Genomic DNA, 18287 nt, shown 5'->3' with positions numbered 1-18287 from the left:
GAACATAAAAACCAATGCTAGTATAATTGCCAGATTGTGAAAGAATTGCAGAGCAGAATACTGTCTTAAAGATCATAGTGCCTTGAGTAGGTGGGCTTAACAAACATTTTCTATCAAAATCCTGAATTGGATGAAATTACATTGCAGATTATAAATTCACCTATTTGCTTCAGTGGGATGAAGCATTAATGTTGTCCAGGTTTGAAAAGGAAGGCAGGAGCCTCCCCTGAACTGGAAACTGTAAACCTTCTCCTTGCAAATTGTTTTAAATTTGAAATTAAGGGGGGCTCTCAGACAAAGATATGGGAGCAGGAATAACAGTTTTTTTATTATGAAAGAAAATAAAAAATAAAGTAAGCAATGCAGTAATACAAAACAACACTGACAGAGTCAGAATATGACCTGACACCCTGTGGGTCAGGATGTTGGTAGCAGTCTAATTGAAATGCTGGTTGTAGTCTTCTTGGAGTGGTAGGTGTGGTTCTGTTGAAGCAGTGATCTTGTAGAAGGGTGTAGTTTTCTTCTGAAGATCCAGTGGAAAAGGTAGCTGTTCTTTTGGGAATCTAGTGGAAAGGCTGTTTTGGTGTCTGAAAATCTCAGATTTTAACGAGTTAGGAATGCTCGCCTTTTCTTTCTGGGCAGAGCATCTCACAATGGGATACTGTAATTTTTATCAATTATGCAGTGACTCTCAATAGCCCATTAATAGCAGATGTCTCCCTGAAGGGAGGATTGATCTATGGAAGAGATAAAGAAAACTGCCCAATAAACAGAAGATAACTGCCACAGCTCTTACAGATGGTAAATATAATACACACATTGCCTTGCAGTCCAGGACAAATGTGTTAAGCTGTTGTTTGCAAATGTGGCAGTGTGCTGTTGAACTGGGCATTTTTGAGTGACAGGTAACACCCCCACTATATTATGTGAGGTTAATCTAAGCATGGCTTAGTGAAAAGTAGAAAAAAAAACCTGTATAGGTTCACTATCAGGTGAATAAAGGAGAGCTGTATTTTTTAGGTAAGAAGTACTTTGTAGAGAAAAATCTTACTGAATGAAGTCTGCAGAAGTACTCAGATTTTTACAGCAGTCTCACATGATCATCCTTTTTTGGCTTGGTACATCTAGAGGTGGTTCCTCCTTATAAGCATCTTAGGTGCTGAACTAGGTAACCTTATCTGCTTTAATACAGAGAAAAAGAAATTTTTTCACACACTGTTTCAGAGCAGCAGCAAATCCTGGTCTGTATCTAATCCCCCATGCCAGTTATGGATGGAGTTGTCAATCTTTTGTCTCATTTGTAGACTATGTTACTTGATTCACTCTGCTTGCCCAAAGCATTTTGTATTTTTTCTCCTATCTCTTTCCAAAAAAGCTAATTCCATACAGTTTTCTAAGTTTCTCATTCTCAGTCTCATTCTCAGCTTTCACTTTCTCATGCTGTCAAGTACTTCTTGGAGAAACCTGATCTTGTAGAACAAGAGTGAATGTGAATTTTTGAAAGAAGCTTTAGGGGTTTGTTGGCTTTTTTTGTTTTGGTTGTTATTTTGTCTCATGGGAGATGGTTTTTTCTTTTTCATCTGAAACAGAAGTATCCTGAAACAGGAACCCAAAGCCAAAGATGGTAACAACCTTAGCAAAGATTCAGATATTGGTGTTTTATAAAACAGCTTTTGTTATTAAAAAGTACTCTGTGAGAGGTTAATTTTGGACATAATAAAAATTTGCTGAGTATTTCAGGCTAACTCTTTTGAATATCTGCAAAAAACAAGTTTTGGTTCCATATTTTACTTTTAAAAAGAAAGCTATGACTTCACTTAAGCAGAAATGAAAGTGTCTCACCTGTAATGAATGCCAAGCCTACACTGCCTTCACAGAATGTAACTTATCTTTGTATTTAAGTATTTTGAAATTTTCCATAAACAAGATAAAACCAACATTGCTTAGGCTCAGGAAAGGTTAGGATTTTCTGAACCTACAGATCATGAGTACTCTTGAAAAGCTGAAGGATAATTCCCGTTACAGTATGCAACACATAACTTTTTAAGGAGCACCATTAACAAAGTTGATAGGGTCTTTAACAATTGTAACAATGGAAGACAATTTTAAAAAATGTCTTTAGGAATCTAGGAATGAGCTATCATTGTATGAGCATTCTCTTGACTAAACTTGCTCTGACCAAACCTGCAAGTTTAGGCAGCAACTCATACTTTTAAGTCACCTGCAAAAGAAAAGTATTTCAGAAATTTGGTTGTGAACACCAGAGTAGACATAGGAAGTGTATAGGAAAAAAAAATCCCTTAAACCAGTGGGGGGAAAAAACCAAAATTAAACACCAAAATCAAAAGATTATTTAAGTAATAGAGGCTTTGTGATTATGTGTTGTCACCTGAAACAGCTTTCAACCTCTAGAAAACATTTTGGGAAATCCAATTACTCCCTCTGTCTTAGACTTTTCAGTGACTCACTGATGGACTCTGAAACTCTGATGGCTTCCTGATATGCTGTGGTGTCAGGGTGAGGTTGCAGCAAAAGTTAAGTGAATTCTGTGATGTTCAACTTTTTTTTTTTTCTTACTTGAATGCTAGAGATTTTCAAAATCATGTCAGTTCAGAAGATTCTGAGAAAATATTTTAGGGGCACTGAAGTAATTAACTCACTCAAAAAGCATCTGTGCGAGTTCTGATGTCACCTTATTGATTAGAATTTAAAAGAAATTAAAATGGAGAACAATTTCCATGTGACTGTGGTAAGCCTGCTTGATATGGTAAAATACAAATCACTTGTGTTGTAAAATACAATTCCTTTTTCAGAGAAGTACTCAGTCTGCTTTTGATATGCATTTCTGATATTCGTTCTCCTTCTGGACTTACATTCTTCCATGATTTTGTTAAAGACTGAGTGGCTTTACATCATTCTTAGTCAAACTTTCTTGAGCAGAAAAAAAAGAGACAAATGAGACACAATAAGGACAAAATAATTTGTAGAATTGTAGTGACGGCTATCATCCATGCTGAACTGCAATATCATGGTGAAAATAACTTCAGTAGCTCTTGATGTCAGCTAAACTCTGTTCCTACAGAAGAATGTGGAGCACTTCTGTCAACTACTGACAAAATAAAAAGGCTGCAGCCTTATGAAGTTGCAGCCTGATATATGGCTGCTCATAGAGGTGTGTAATGGGAGAACACAAGATGGAAGGCTGAGCAAAAAGAAGGATAGGTCTCAAGGCCTTCTAGCTACCCAAAACCTGTCCCTGCCGGGGGTTCTTATTTATTTTTGTGATCCTTATTTGTAAGTATAACAGTCTTGAGGGAAGAGATTCAAACTAGCCACAACTTACATGTTTTATTTTCTTTCCCTGGCATATGAATAATCTGTCATCTTATTCTGTCCCCAAGTGTTGTGTTTCGGTGCTGGGAGAAGGTGTAACACCATCCTCTGCAGTCAGGCTGTGTGGCCGGCGGAGGTTGTCTGCCACCCCAGGGCCAGAAGAAATACAGCCAGGCCTCTTCTCTGCCCAGGCTGAGCTATAAAGAATTCAGATGGTCCTTGTGGCATGCAAAGCCCTATTTGAGAAAGTCATAAAGGAGGCAGGCAGGTGTAATAAACCTCAAGATGAAGTGCTGACCTTCCCTTCACAGGAGAGCAGGAAGGCGGCCTCAGGGGCTGGGCTGCAAGAAATGGTTTTGATGTGGTAGTTTGACCTTATTTTCTGTGTTTGAAAAGTAAAGCTGAGCCAAGAGACAAATTTGAGCTTGGTGGTAAATCCCTGAGAAGCATGAGATATCCAGCATGAATAGGAGGAAACTCAGGCAATATTTTGTTTAAACCAAACTGGGCATGTTGTGCTATGCTAAGCCTTTTTTCAGTCTGAGTGCATGACTGGAGCCTTGCAACAAAAGGTGGAGTAGGTAGTAAGAAACTAAACTAACAATTAAAAAGTACATTCATCCATCTATTGCTGTGCAATTTTATGCAAATCTTCCTCGTATAGTCAGTAACTAGTTATATGGGATTTTTATAGTAGTAGAAATCGAGAGCTTGGACAAAGAGATGGAAAGGTTTAGGTACAGAGATAATTTAGCTAATAATAATTGAACACAAAATAATTTGGATATGAACCCTTATATAGAATCACAAAACTATGTATGTGTGTGTGTATATATACATATATATATATATATATTTGCGCATGCTAATAAGGATGTTTGAGCAATACCATTAAAAGTTTATAGGTCTGAGGCTTGTTCTTCACAAGTTGTTAAAGTATTGGGAAGTTGAAACTTCAACAAGTTTTTGAAGTGTTGAGATTTTTGCATAGATTTCTTCTGCTGAAGGATCCTGAAATAAAACAGGCAAACATATTAAGGCCTAAATATGAATCTCAATTAAGAAGTATCAGTGGAGTATTCCAAAAGAGGAAGACTTTTCTCTATCAGCTGTTATTAGTTCTCATTAAGTATTTATCTGCATTGTTACTAGGCCTCTGAGCTCATTTTTAACTTGCTTTGTAAGCATCCAAGGGATGTAAGGTTTGGAGTAGAAAGAGTACAGTGAATTAACTTGATATTTACAGGGAACCACTCCCAAACATGAATCAGCATGAGAGAAAGCATGAGCATTCCACCTTGGAAAATGCCCTGGCTAAGTGATGGTTCAGTTGTTGTTTTGGGCTGCGGGATGGCATTTTCATTGGTTCACATGAAATGGGAGGGAGACAGATACGCCAAGAAAAGCTGTGAAGATAATTACCACGCTTTTTTTTTTTTTTTCTGGAATGGGGACAAAGGAGGTGCAAAAACTAAAGGGTGGGGAACCAAGCCTTGTGGAAATGTTCAGGAAGCATTGCAGCAGTAAACAGTACTTACTGGAACTTGGAATTACAGCTTGACAAGGGCAATGAGATTTTAGTAGAGCAACAATATGCTGGAGAACCTGCATGAATGCAGAGCATGGAGAGAAGCCCGAGGAGAGATCTGTGTGTCAGTATTGCTGCTCAGAACTGAAATACGGTCACTTTTAACCAGAATGTTCCTGCTGCATTATTTTTCAAACCAAGGCTCTCAAAAAGCCATGAGTGATTGTAGCTTTGCTTTTAGCCTTGTTGGCTTTGATCTGAGGTACAAAGATTTTTCCATGTAGGCAAGGCAGACCCTTCATAAACTATAGAGGGGGAAAAGAAGTGTAATTGCTCTTAACTTTTGCAGCGAGTTTCTGGTGCAGTAAAGCCTTGCAGGGATGTACCTATTTGTCAGGGCAGCTTGTGCCTGACAGCTTGTAGATCCTGTTGATCAAGTCAAGGACTGCAGCCAGAATAATTGCTTGAAATTTTCTGGATACAGAAGTGCTAGTGAGGAGTGCTACCGTGTGCTTTTAAAAGGCGGCTCCTAAGGGGCAGAATCAGAACTTGCAGTATAACAGATGCACATTTATGGATAAATGTCAAGAATAGCAGTAATTCTCCTGAGAAGTGTGCAGCAGTGTTACCACATCACTGCTTACAGCCAGCATTGCTGTAGCATTTTTTAGCTCTCAAATGTTAATGGAGAAAGATACAGTAGAAGGAAAAGAGTGCAGAAATTATTTCCTCCTAAAATATCAAGTGCATTTTATGTGTTGAACTGTAACAATGAAGCACACCCCACATAACAGGCAAACTTTAATAGTTTTTTAAAGCTCTTCAGATAGATTTTTTAAAATTGTGGTGTTGCTGTTTGTGTCTTGTGCTAATATTTATGCCCAGATTTGTCCTTGTTACCCTCCTCTTTGCCTTTTCCTGTCAAAAATAATCTCTTTGCAGTTAATAATAAATACAACAATTTTATTTTTAGAGATTTGTTGGGGTTTTGTTTGCAAAACAGGTATTGCTCAAAATTTCTAGAAATTTGCCCTTTGTTTTACTAACGTTTAGGGATTTTGTTCCAGGTTTCCTGAAGTACGTATAAGTAGTCTTTTCTTCTTTTGTGCTTGACAGTTAGCTTAATTATTAATATATCATATAGAAAGGATTTCAGGAAAGCACTCCTAAAGTATTTAGAGAGTGCATGTAACTGTAAATGTGCTGTATAATTAGGTACGTGTTAAAATATTGGGAGAACAGTCTGAATCCGAGATGATCCTAATGATGAAAGAGAGATTAAATCAAAGATTTATAATGCTGGCCTGGAGGTGTTTGCTAACTACAGAAAATATATACAGAGTGTTTCAGTACTGTAATGATTTCCACGTTATAGCTGGCTGAGAAGTGTTGCAATATGTGCAGTCCTAAACCCATTTCCTTGGATTATAAATTAGTTCACAATTATATGCTGACAGCAGAGCTGCACGTTGCGTGTTCATCTCTTGGGTAATGAGAACTGCATCTCTTGTGAATGCAGAATACTGATAACAGCATTCAGAATCTGACATGCTGCAAGCAGGCAACATGTAGGCTTTCACACACAAAATGCATCACCTTGAGTGCATTGAAGTACAGTTGAAAAATGCAGAAGTGACATTTGATTTAAATTATTTAGAAAAAAAATGTATGGAGCTGCCATTCTTATTAATAACTTTCCTCACTAGAACAGAACTAGATACGTGATCACAAGCAGCAGTAAAAGAAACAAACTCCCAATAGTCTGAGAAGGTAATGAAAGAAAAGTATTTTAGTGCCCTAAATAGACTTCATTTGTGGTACATATTCTGCAATATGTTTGTAGTTATATCACTGTGATAAGTCTAAATACCTAACTGAAAATACTTTTGGCTGAGAGGCCCTTAAAGAAAGAAGCACGTATTGCATTGAATTTTATGACATTCCCTATGCATCACAGCTTCTTAAACCTGTATCTGCCTTTCTATAAATAAGAAAGAATCCTTTGGGAAAAAAAATTAATTCACACAGAGAAAAAACAAAACATGTACTTAAGGTTGACTTATATAGAAAAGCATTACTAATATATACTTCGAAAAAAGAATTAGAATTGTGGTTTTGAAATGTGTGTGAAAAACAGTGACTTAATTTGCAAGAGCATGAATGTGTGTACATATCTATTTATCTTTCATGATATTCTCATAAATAGTATAAACAATAAGTGAGATTATTGAGTAGAGCTTTAAAATGTCTTTCAAAAATTTTGTCCTAGCAGATCAGTAGGATGGAAGAAGTACTCTTGTTTTGTGGAATTTTTTTGTTTGTTTTTGAAGCATGTCAGTCTTCAACAGAAACTAGTAAAATAAAATACTTCAGAGTTAGATGTTTTTCACTGTTTCTGTTTATAAATGACAGTCATTTTGAAAGTCTTTTTTCAAAGCTCTGAAATGCTTTTCGCCTCTAGCTCTCATTGACTTGGATGAATTAATATTGGAGTTCAGATGCTAATTTATGTGACTGCTTTTGAAAACAAATTTAGGTCAAATCCTGTTTCTGTAGGAGTATCCATTAACTCTGTCATTAGCTCCAGGAAATCTTTCTGTTCACAGCCTCTGTTCTTTAACTGACAATTAATTTTTTCAGACTGAGTCACCTGGATTCAAGTACGGAGTTGCCAAATAGTGTGCTTTCTTTAAGAAGCAAGGTTCCTTTTCCATGCAATGCAAATGAATTCTGCAGAAATCTAGCATCTGAGTGATGGATTTACTTTTTATTATTTTTCCAGGGAAATTCTGGCCTGGGGTTCAGTATTGCTGGTGGAACAGATAACCCACACATTGGGGATGATCCTGGGATATTCATTACTAAGATTATACCAGGAGGAGCTGCAGCAGAGGATGGAAGACTCAGGTAAAAACAAACTTATTACGTGTGTTTGGAAACAAAATGTGTAATTATTATAATTGTTCTCTGGGAGCCACATGCCAACTGGATCTTTCATAGGGTCAGGGAAGCAAATGACATGACTGGAGTCTCCTTTCTGCTAAGACAGCTGACTGAAGGAGCTTAGAGCAACTGAATAAGGGTAGTTAAATCCTGTATTATAGAGAACGCTTGATGGTGCCACCTCCTTCTTAGTAGCAGGTATTTACTTTAGTGCAAAAGGTGAGATGGGGGCAGCAGGAGGAAACCTGAATATCAGCATGCAACTCTTCTCGAAGCCTGGCCTTTGTGTGTTCATGGCTCAAGAACTACACATTGGTCTTATACATTAAGCTATCAAGACTTCCCAAACAACAAAGCCATTTCTAAGTAATCATAGCTGTTTGTAGATGCTTCCTGTTATTTGGCTGCAGTAGTGAGATGTGTTTACTGCTGTTTCCAAACATTATTTTGTTCCATGAGGATGTGATGGCTCTGCTGTATGTTCTGAGTCATCTCCAGAGTGGTCTGTTGCTTTAGAGCGTGAAACAAACATACAGATCCCTTGATGGGGTTCTCAAATACATGACAGCATCTCTCTTAAACAAGGGGAACCATGGAAGTGCTTGTAATGGTCTTTCCTTATGGACCAAATGCAGAAAGGCTTCCATCTATCAAAGAAGCTGCCATCTTACTGTTGGTTGTGCAGCCTGCTAATGCTCCAAAAAAGCCAATTTAACTGGAAAAACTTGGGATAAAGTGTTGATGCTTTCATGGTCTCAGCACTGAAATCAGCTCTGAGAGCCTTTGCAAAAAACAGATGGTCTAAAATTCATAAAATGTACCAGATGGTAACAGCATTTTTCCTGAAGCCTTTTCCTTTAATTCAAAGCTAAAAGTAAGGGGAATTGTCCAGTTTAATGAGCAAGTTTGAGATATTTCTTATGCTACAGTAATAATTTGACTTTGGAAATTATTTTTTTTTACTATGATAGTGATGAGGAGTCATGGTGGTTGGCAGTGCCTGAAGAATTTTGTTTTAACTAAGATTGCAGGTAAAAGGAATGTGACTAATATCATGTAACTTTATGACTAAAATGCAGCTATCTACTCCTAAGCTAGTCTCAAGAAAAACCTAAGCATTTCTAGGTTGTGATTCATTTCATTCTAAAGCCAATGCCTAAAATAGAAGAGAAGAATAAAAGAGCCTATATTTTCAGTAGTGACTCAAATAAAAAGGAGTTTCTTTGCCTAGTCCAGCTGTATTGATCTGTACTGTAAATGTCTGCATTGGGCCAGATGAGCTTCATGGAAAACACATCATGAAGAAACAGCAATGTTTGGAAATCACGCTATATAAATAGACATGATGAACAACATAAAAGGGGTCTTAAACTTGAAACTGCCTTTCTACTAAAAAAAGAATTCCTTGCAAAAAACAATGGTATCTTTTTAGTAGAATTTTTAATTACACATGAAAACTTTTTTAGTTTAAGCTATTAAGAAGACAGAAGCAATTGCAGTATTCTGCTATCTTTGTAAAAAATCAAATATTTCATAACTCATCCCTGTATTAAATAACTACTGTAGATTTTACTCATGATTATTTCTGTGTTGTAAACATCTTGGAAAGACCTTCTAAACCCACAAAAAGTAGCATACTAAGGCAATTCATTAATCATTTTTAAGATTAGATGTGGCAAACTTTGTATTTTGTAATAAAAGTTTAGCAGTACAAGTATAATTATCTTATTACTAAGAGCTATATAATGTTTCAAACATATATTTGGTATGGGCATTCTTCCTACTCTCAGATTTTAGGAAGATTCCTCCTTTCCTTGCTTTATCTGGCAGATGGGTTTCACTTTGCTGCAAAGTCACAATTCTGTCACTTTTTTAGGAACACCTGAAAATGTAGTTATCAGTGGTCATTACTGACATGCCACTGAAGGGCCATATCCTGGGACAATCTTCACTGACTTACACGATAATTAATTTTTCATAAATTAATGAGAGAGTTTATCAGCTAGGGCCACTCTATAGGAACAAAAGCTTAACAACATGCAAAAACAACTACTAAGGGTAGTGATAACATAGGTTTCTTAGCAAAAGCCCGATTTTTAATTACCTGATAATGGGAGATTGGTGTTTATTGACTGAAAAAATATATACCTTTTTTGTCTACTTTTCTTTCACATTCTGCCTGCAGATAATCTACATTATATAGCAATGTGGGCTGTCTGAAGTGGCTTCTATATCTGCTGTCTGGTTTAATCATAAAAGGCTGTAAAATCACTTCCACTGCATTTTGCATGATGTCCCTTTGATCTAACTTAGCTGAGTGAAGCTCTTCAAACAGTAAGACTATGAAAGCAACCTGTAAGAAATTGACTTCATGCTCCAGAACCCTGGGAATATTTTACATGAATGCATGGGTTGACAGGGGAGGAGTAGGTCAGCTGAAGTTTCACCGAAGCCCAACAAAAGCAAATGCAGCCTAGTGCACCTGGGAAGGCATAACTTTTCTGTGGTAGATGTATAAATATATAAATATCAGGATTAACACCTGATGGGAGGGAGTGAAGATAAAGAAGCCAGACTTTTATCACTAGTGTCCAGTGACAGGGCAAGAAGCAATGGACGACAAGCACACGAAATTTCATCTTATCATCAGGAAACTCTTTTTTTATGCTAAGGGTTGCTGGACACAGGTAATGGAGAAGTTGTAGGGTGTCCATCCTTGGAGATATTTAAAACTTGACTAAACATTTTCCTGGACAACTTGAAGCAAGTAAACTTGCTTCAGCGAAGAGGGTTTGACAATGGGCTCTCAAGAGGTGCTTTCCAACTTAAATGACACTGTGATTCTTAAATGTGGCCTCAGCCAGCAGTGTGCTCTGGCAGCACCGAAGACCAGCATCAAGGTGAGCAGAGATGCACAAAGAAAGACTGGAAACAACAGTCACATGTTGCAATAAGGAAAATTCCAGTTGTGTCTGAGGACAAAAGAAAAAATCTCTTTAATGTAACTTGTGATTCCATGAGATTATGGAATCTTTCTTCTCCAAGAGGTTCAAAATTCATCTGGATAAATTCCTAAGCTATATGATTGAACTTTCAAATTGGTCCTGCTTTGGGCAGGAGATGGGACTAAATGACCTTCAAAGGTCCCTTCCAACCTGAATTGTTCTCCAAATCTGCAGATTACTCTTGTGAATAAAACCTGAGTGTGAGACTGAAACAAAGGTGATTAAATTCCCAGGGTTTTCCTTTAATGGAAGAAAACCTTTTATTCCTTTTATTGACAGTAGGTGCGATGCATAGTACAGGTTTGTATCACTTCATGACCCATATCTCTGCTTAAAAAAGTAGCAATAATTATCAGCCACTTCACTCATCTTCATAAAAAATGCCCTTATTTGAGAGACTTCTTGAACTTCCAAAAATCAGAGGTGCACAGAACCACAGGACATGTCAAGTTGAAAGGGACCCATAAGGATAATTGAGTCCAACTCCCTGCTTACTTCAGGACTACCACTAAAACTAAACCATGTAACTGACGGCATTGTCCAGATGCTCCTTGAGCTCTGTCAGGTGTGGTGCCACAACCATTTCACTAGGAAGCCTCTTCCAGGGATGGACCATGCTCTGAGGAGAGAATCTTTTCCTCATATCTAGTCTGAATTTCCCCAGAGAAGCTTTGTTCCTTTTCCTCATGAACTATTGCTGGTCACCAGACAGGGGTGACCAGCACCCCCTCCAGTGTTCTCCCCAAGTACTAATGGATATGTTTATGTACTACTTTCCCTGAAATTCCGTGGCCTGTAGAACCAGTGTAAGAACCATCACACTGGACAACTCAGATTTTAGAAGACATTTAGATCAGTACACTATTGCTTCATCTTGCAGAACAAAGCTGTGGATATAGTGTAAGTTAATATGTAGTAAATAATATAAAATATATCATTTGATGGAATTTTAAGAACAAGGTTAGATTTAATTATTTAGCTAGATGGGCCTATAACAACCTTGGAACTAAATGGAGATTATTTTTTTCTCTGAATGCTTCATGCCATGTTTCTCTGAAGATTGGCGTTTCAAGTCAGGGATAGACAGAGAATATAAACTCTTTGAAAGTAGCAGTCATTCCCACTGAGTTGAAGGAGAATTTGCCTCAACAGTTTGATCTTTTAAGACTTTTGATGCATAAAAACTTCCTCTTCTCTCTCATTAATGTTGGTTGTCCATGGGCAAACATCTACTTTTTAATAAAGAAGCTCTGAATTTGGACTTTTCTTCTCTGGAAGAAAGAGAATTCCAGTACTTAAGGCTCAGTGCCTTTTTTGTTTTATTTGCATTTGTGTCAGAGAAAAAAAAACAGTGTTTGTTTTATTTGCCTACATAAAGCAAAGAACTTCAGTGTATAATATTCAGTAGTTACTTCTTTTGGATTATCGATCATAAGTGAACCTCTGGCTTCTAAAAGGCAACACATATAAACCCATTAATCTTTCTGTGAAAACAAGAGGGATCAGCTTTTGGAGCTAGAAGCACAGGTTAATGGCAGAACTTTATTGGGGGGAAGAAAACGACTTAAAGAATGACGCAAAGCTTTCAATTATGATCAAGTTTAAAAGAGCACAGACTCACAAAATATTAATACATTTTTAGCAATCATAAATCAGAACTATTCTGAGTCAAGAATCAGTCTTGCTGATTATAGTTTCTTGCAGTCTAAATTTGATTTTATGGTAGAGCTAGCTTTCTCAAAAAGCTTTCTTGCTCTACAGGAATGAGAGGGTCAGATGAGTTTCTTATGTATTGCTATCAACAATACACTTTTCCTTCTTGAAAAGACAAGTTTGAAAATGAGAGTTTTAAAAGGTCTTAGGATCTAAAAAAGTAAATAAAAACATCTTGTATAGAACAAGAATTCAAGTCTTACATTTTATACCAATGACTTGGTCACAGGAATCTTACTGAGCCAATGATAATAAAGTCAGTTATTGCATATGAGACGGAATATTAATGAGGGGGACTGTGAGGTAGATTTGGACAGTCTTGAGCTTGACTTTCAAGGGTTAATGTTGAACCAGAGGTTATTTTGGTATTTAAGCCTGAGATGTACTCAAGAGGAAAGAGGGTTGATACGAGAGCTGAGTCCAAGGGAAGAAATTGGCTGTGCCTGGGAGGATGCACATTGCCCTGGTTAGCTCCCCAGACCTGTGGCTGTTTCCTTCATTCTTTCTTCTAGGAAACTGATTTCTAATCTCTTCCCATTTGTGAACCTATCAATTGTTTTTTCCTTAAAAGCATGGACATTTCTAAGGAGAACTTCAACAGGTTGAGAAAAATCAGATCAACTGCGAGTTACCTTTGGCAGACTAATCAGAAACAGCACTGGCAGCCCCAGCTAGCTGAATATCATAGGTTAAAATGTTCTAAGGCTGTGCATTGATCTTCTTTCATTAGTTAATGTTTCTTTCCTTTTCTTTAACTACTGTCTGCTAGGAGATTTTGTGTTGTAAAACTGCAGCATTTTTTAGGCATGCTGTGTTGCCCTACCATCACTCTGCCAGTTTTCCCCATTGGATTTCCCTCCTGCCCTCAGCTCTCAAAGTGACTTGGTGTGAGGAAAGGAACATTACACAAGTGCTAATAGCAGGAGACAAGAAGCAAAATAACTTGCCTTCAGTCATCCAGTAAATCAGGGAGAAAGCTTGGAATAGAGTAGTGATTCCTTCTCTCATGTTTCTTTGCCTTAAAGGCTTCAGTTAAATGCCTACCAGCAAAGGCTCTAAACAAATTAGATTGGTATTTTCTTCAGTTGTCAACTAAGCCACTGTGAAATGTCAAAGATTATAAATTTAGGTAGCTATGTGTAGCAGCTGAGGAACTCTGAAGACCCTTTCTCATGGATATTTGTGGGGGAGGGAAAAAAGATTGTGCTCTGATCAAAATTTTAAAATAAGTCTGTGTTTCACTAAAATAAAACAGAGAGGAAAAATTGTGATTTCATGCTATTAATTCAAAGCTTGAAAACTGGAATTGAAAAACATCTGAAGCCCAGATCTTTCCAGCAGCAGGCACACAGTTGTTGCCAATTGGTGTCCACTTGTAGCTCTAGATTGCTTGCTAAAAACTGAATTGAGAATGATGCTATGAGGCCTTTTCAGATTAATGTGAAGAGCCCTTCCCAGGAGAGATCATGTTCTTTACAAGTGTGTCATGTGCCTCTACTACAGCTGGGGAACTGGCTTTATTCCACCATCCTTATATATGAAAACAGAAGTGTGTCTTCTTTGTGATTAGCTGCCTAAGTCCCTGTTAACTTCTGATCTTGTACTAAGCCTATCAGTACCAGGTCTATGCGCGTTGCAATGGCACACGGCTTGTTCAGGATGTTGTTATAATTACGGTGCTGCCACAAAACACTGATTCATATCTGCACTGTTTACAGGCCTTTGACAATGCTATTAGTTCAGTACATAATTTAGCAGTAAGTTAATAAAGAGGCATTCACCCTATTAGGCAAAACATGCTTGCTTTGCAGACAGTCATAAATTTGATCATGAAATATTGACTGTTCACTCTGTCCTGGTTTGTGTTAGGAAATTTGATCTTATTACCTCTGTTTGTCTGTGTAGCTGTATCTTTTTTGAGCTACCATGGAATTGAAAAAAAACCATAATTACCACGGGCAATCTACATGAAAAAGGCAGGTCACAAAATGCAAATCTGATTTTCATACGTTATTTTCAAAGTTGAACACATCTTACCGTAGCTCACGTTTTAAGCTAACAACTTATATGTCTTATCATCCATGGAATATTGGACCATGTAATTTTCTTCTCTGTTCTTTGCATCACTTCATTTTTGGTTGGCTGAATCCTTCTTTCTCTCATTTTCCTATGTGAATTTTGCATTCTTTCTTCAGTATTGCAGATCCCCAGTGTGTCTCTGAATTGGTTTATACTGTATTATTTATCATTATTTATATTATGCTTTTCCTATTTTGAAAGTAGGGGGGTAGGCTGTAAAAATCCTTTTATGAGATACAAAGAAAGTGAAACTATGTTTTAACAGCTGAATTGTCTGGCAAAGAGAGTAGAAGTTAATGAGTAATAAAAGGTACCTCTCTGGATTGTGGTATTTGAAACTGATGAATTTTATAGACTCTTTACAGACATCAGTGATGGACATTTTTACAGAAGTTTTCTTTTGTAGCACAAAGCATCAGTACCTTCCCCTGTACATTTCTGAGCTGTTTTCCACTAATTGAATTCCACTGCTTGTGACTAACACTTAAGCAAATTAACAGGGTACTAGGACTCTAGCTTATGTAATTCCCATTGCACTGGAAATTCCATGCAGTGGTACTGAACTGGTTAACAGGTCTCTCTCCAAAGAGTTCTTTCATTACCCATCCTGCCTGAATTACAGTCGCCCCAGAGTGCTGCAGTAGCAGAACAGCATCATGCAGCCAAATCCAAGTGATTATTTCATCAACATGTTTGCACTAATACTGCAGTTACGAGTGTAAATAGCTCAGTGACAATTCATCTGGAAGAAGCTTTCTGTTGTTGCATACCTTAGAAATCATCAGCTTTCTGTGGACTCTAGTATTAGTCAAGGAAAAAATATTTCACATCTCTTCCTGTACTCAACAGGTGTAACACTCTAGGGTGCTATTGAATTTTTCATTTCTTTTAATTTTCATGAAACCTGAAAATAATATTTTAGATGAAAAAATAAACTGACCTGAGTGACCATAAAAAAAATAAAATTAGTTCCTTTTAAGCAGCAAATATCTAATTTTAAATATTCTAAGAAAAATCTTGGTCAACATTTTGTTTCTGACAGCCAAAACCACTAGTACGTGGTGAGACAGTTCATACTCTGTCAACACTCCTGGCTGTGGTTTGCATAAAGAATTTGGACTTTCAGACTTTAACCAAGACATATTTTCTGACAGTACATCATCATTGTTACATTCCTTACTGCACTTTTACTGCAGCTGTTAGAGCAAGGGTGCCCCGGGATATTGGAGTTTCAGTGTCAAATTTGCAAGATGTAGGAAGACTTTGTTTCAATGTACTGCTCACATCATGCCAGCCTGTGTGTTACTCCAAATGATAGCAACACGACCAACCAGCTTGGTGTTTTCTCTGTGAGGTACCTTTTTGCACTCTACTCTGAGCTGCAGCTGTGTTGTGTGCAACCTAATGGTACTGATGCTCTGAAGCTGGTGGAGGCTCTTACTGAACTTGAACAACGTGTTTTCTCCTCCTCCATTTGTTTTAAGGCTGCATCTATGCTATTCCAATCACACCTAAGCAGGAGGGAGGGTTTTCTGCTTGTCGGTGCAAGCACAGTGCTGCTCGTTTTGTGCTCAACTTGCTGGGCCTGATCTTTGGTAACACTTTTCTTCTTTTGTGCTCAAGTTTCCCCATTTGTAAAATGGATACAGTGATCATTATCTTTGCCTCACGGGGGTTGTTGTGAAGCTAAAACGAGTTCATATTTGCAAAGCCCTTTGAGAGCCCCAGATGAAAAGCACTTATAAAAATCCTGAACCTGGGATTGCCTCCTGGGTTATCTGTTGTAACTGGTTTTCCTGCACAAACCTGAACGCACTGCAGACTCTGCTGGTGTCAGCTGGGAGGATTTTAACTTGGATTGAGGAACAGCTGAGCAGTTCAGTGCCTTCAGCAGGCAAAGCACACCTTGGTCCCAGGTCAGCACCTCGGCTGTGCCCTGTCTGGACACGCCACAGCCTGGCGCAGAGCGCTGCCATTCCCCGGGCTCTGGGCCCTGCAGTCCCCGTGGCACTGGGGACAGCCGGACCGCGGGCTCCAAGGGTAAGTCAGGGCTGCAGAGCCAGAGCTGTCCCTGCCCTCCACCACACCTACAGCGCCTGGCCTGCGGCGCTTCCATACCTGCCAAGCAGCCCTGCAGCTGGGAGGAGTTTGGCTGCTTCCTGATGCCCTCATTCATCCTAGGCTTTACAGAGATTTGTTTTCTTTCCCTTTCCTTTATCCCAACACCATCCTCTCACAACACCCCACAGCTACCTACACCTCCTTCTGCTCATCCTTCACCTCTCCAGTGTTCCACTCCGGCCTCAGCTGTTGACGGGCAGATATGAGTCTTTGTCCTGGGAGCAGCAATTTTTCTTCTGGCCACCATTAGAGGCTGCCAGAGCTGCCCGGATCCAGCCGAGCCAGCAGCAGGGCTGCATGTACTGGGAGCTCCAGCACTCGGCTGCTAGTAGGAGTAGTTGCTGAAGGAAAGCATCGTTCATGGCACTGGCAGGAGACGAGACACAGAGAGACTGAGGATAACTTGGGAGTTAGAGAACGGACAGAGGAATGGAAAAATGTGGTAAGAGCTAATCAAAACTGAGGATTGAGCTGGATGAGAAATATAGAAGGAGAAGAAATGCAGGGTGGGGCAATATTTTGGGAGAGGGGAATAGAAAAAGTAAACATTAGTTCCTATAGATCTTGCAAGAGGTTAATAAAGAAAATTTGATACAAGTTTGAGCGCATTTAAGAGAATGCTTATGGATCCCCTACCAGTCCCAGCATCCTGCCCACCCTTTGCATGCCCCCTCCCCTTCCTGCCTTGTCCTGCCCATGCTTCCCTTTCTGCTTCCTCAGCCATCCCCTTGCTGCCATGAACTCACCATGGAACACAGACATTTAAACTCAGTTGTGGGCTGGCTGGGGCTGCTGGCTGGGCAGTGTCTGCAGGCACTACCTGGTGGAGCTGCTGGTCTCAGTCTCCTTGTGCCTGTGTCTGTCCTGCACTGCTGAAAATCTTTTGCTTTTTGTAAAGTTGTGCTTCATTTCCAGTAAGTTGAGGTGGGAATCAGATCTGCAAAGTGCAAAATTTTCTTCTATGTTTGGACAATTATTTTGATTTGTCTTTTATACTTGTGTGTCTGGTTCACTTCCAACCCAGCAGCTTTACCTGGATGTATGTTTGTGAATTGGAGTCCCAAACTCTGTTTGAAGAGGATGCTAATTATGCAGAGGACATTTTAAAATGAATAATGTGGGAAGTGTAAGATCATAAACTCTGTACCAAATTACCACAGGTGTGGCTTACCTAGCAAGAGAGTTAATTTGCCTTGAGTTATTCTGGCCAAGCAATAACTGAGAGCTTGATGGCACAGAAAATAATTTCATTATAAATAATTTAGAACATCTGTACCTCCAAAGTCATTATGCACTGACAGGGTATCATTCTGCTTTCAGGATGTTTGTGATAAAGGAAAATAAATGATGAAAGAAGAGGTCCTCCTGCTGTAGATGTACTTAAACTTGAGTTTTATTCTAGAAGTTTATGCTTGAGTCTGTGTGCAAACTGAATGGGTGTCAGGTGCTCCTCCCCTCAAGCCCATATAGCTACACCCTGCAAGATGAGCTACCATCAGTTAATAACTACTCCCCATGCTCAAAGTGTGCATTAGGAGATGCAGCTCTTCTGGGAGGCATCAGTG

The 18287-nt window shown here is 38.7% G+C and overlaps 1 protein-coding gene across 29 annotated transcripts in view; it reads left to right on the top strand.

The window, feature by feature from the left end:
• The window catches only part of DLG2 (discs large MAGUK scaffold protein 2), a 983885-nt gene that overhangs the window by 655047 nt on the left and 310551 nt on the right, over window positions 1-18287 (top strand). For all 29 annotated transcript variants that reach the window (XM_077174030.1, XM_077174027.1, XM_077174034.1 and 26 more), the window contains one exon: window positions 7644-7768. In XM_077174030.1, coding sequence (XP_077030145.1) covers window positions 7644-7768 — 125 coding nt within the window. The remainder of the gene's footprint in view (window positions 1-7643; window positions 7769-18287) is intronic.

The sequence above is a fragment of the Agelaius phoeniceus genome, chromosome 2 (genome assembly GCF_051311805.1).
Source record: "Agelaius phoeniceus isolate bAgePho1 chromosome 2, bAgePho1.hap1, whole genome shotgun sequence".
Taxonomy (NCBI): Eukaryota; Metazoa; Chordata; class Aves; order Passeriformes; family Icteridae; genus Agelaius; species Agelaius phoeniceus.
This window is presented reverse-complemented; position numbering and strand designations above follow the sequence as displayed.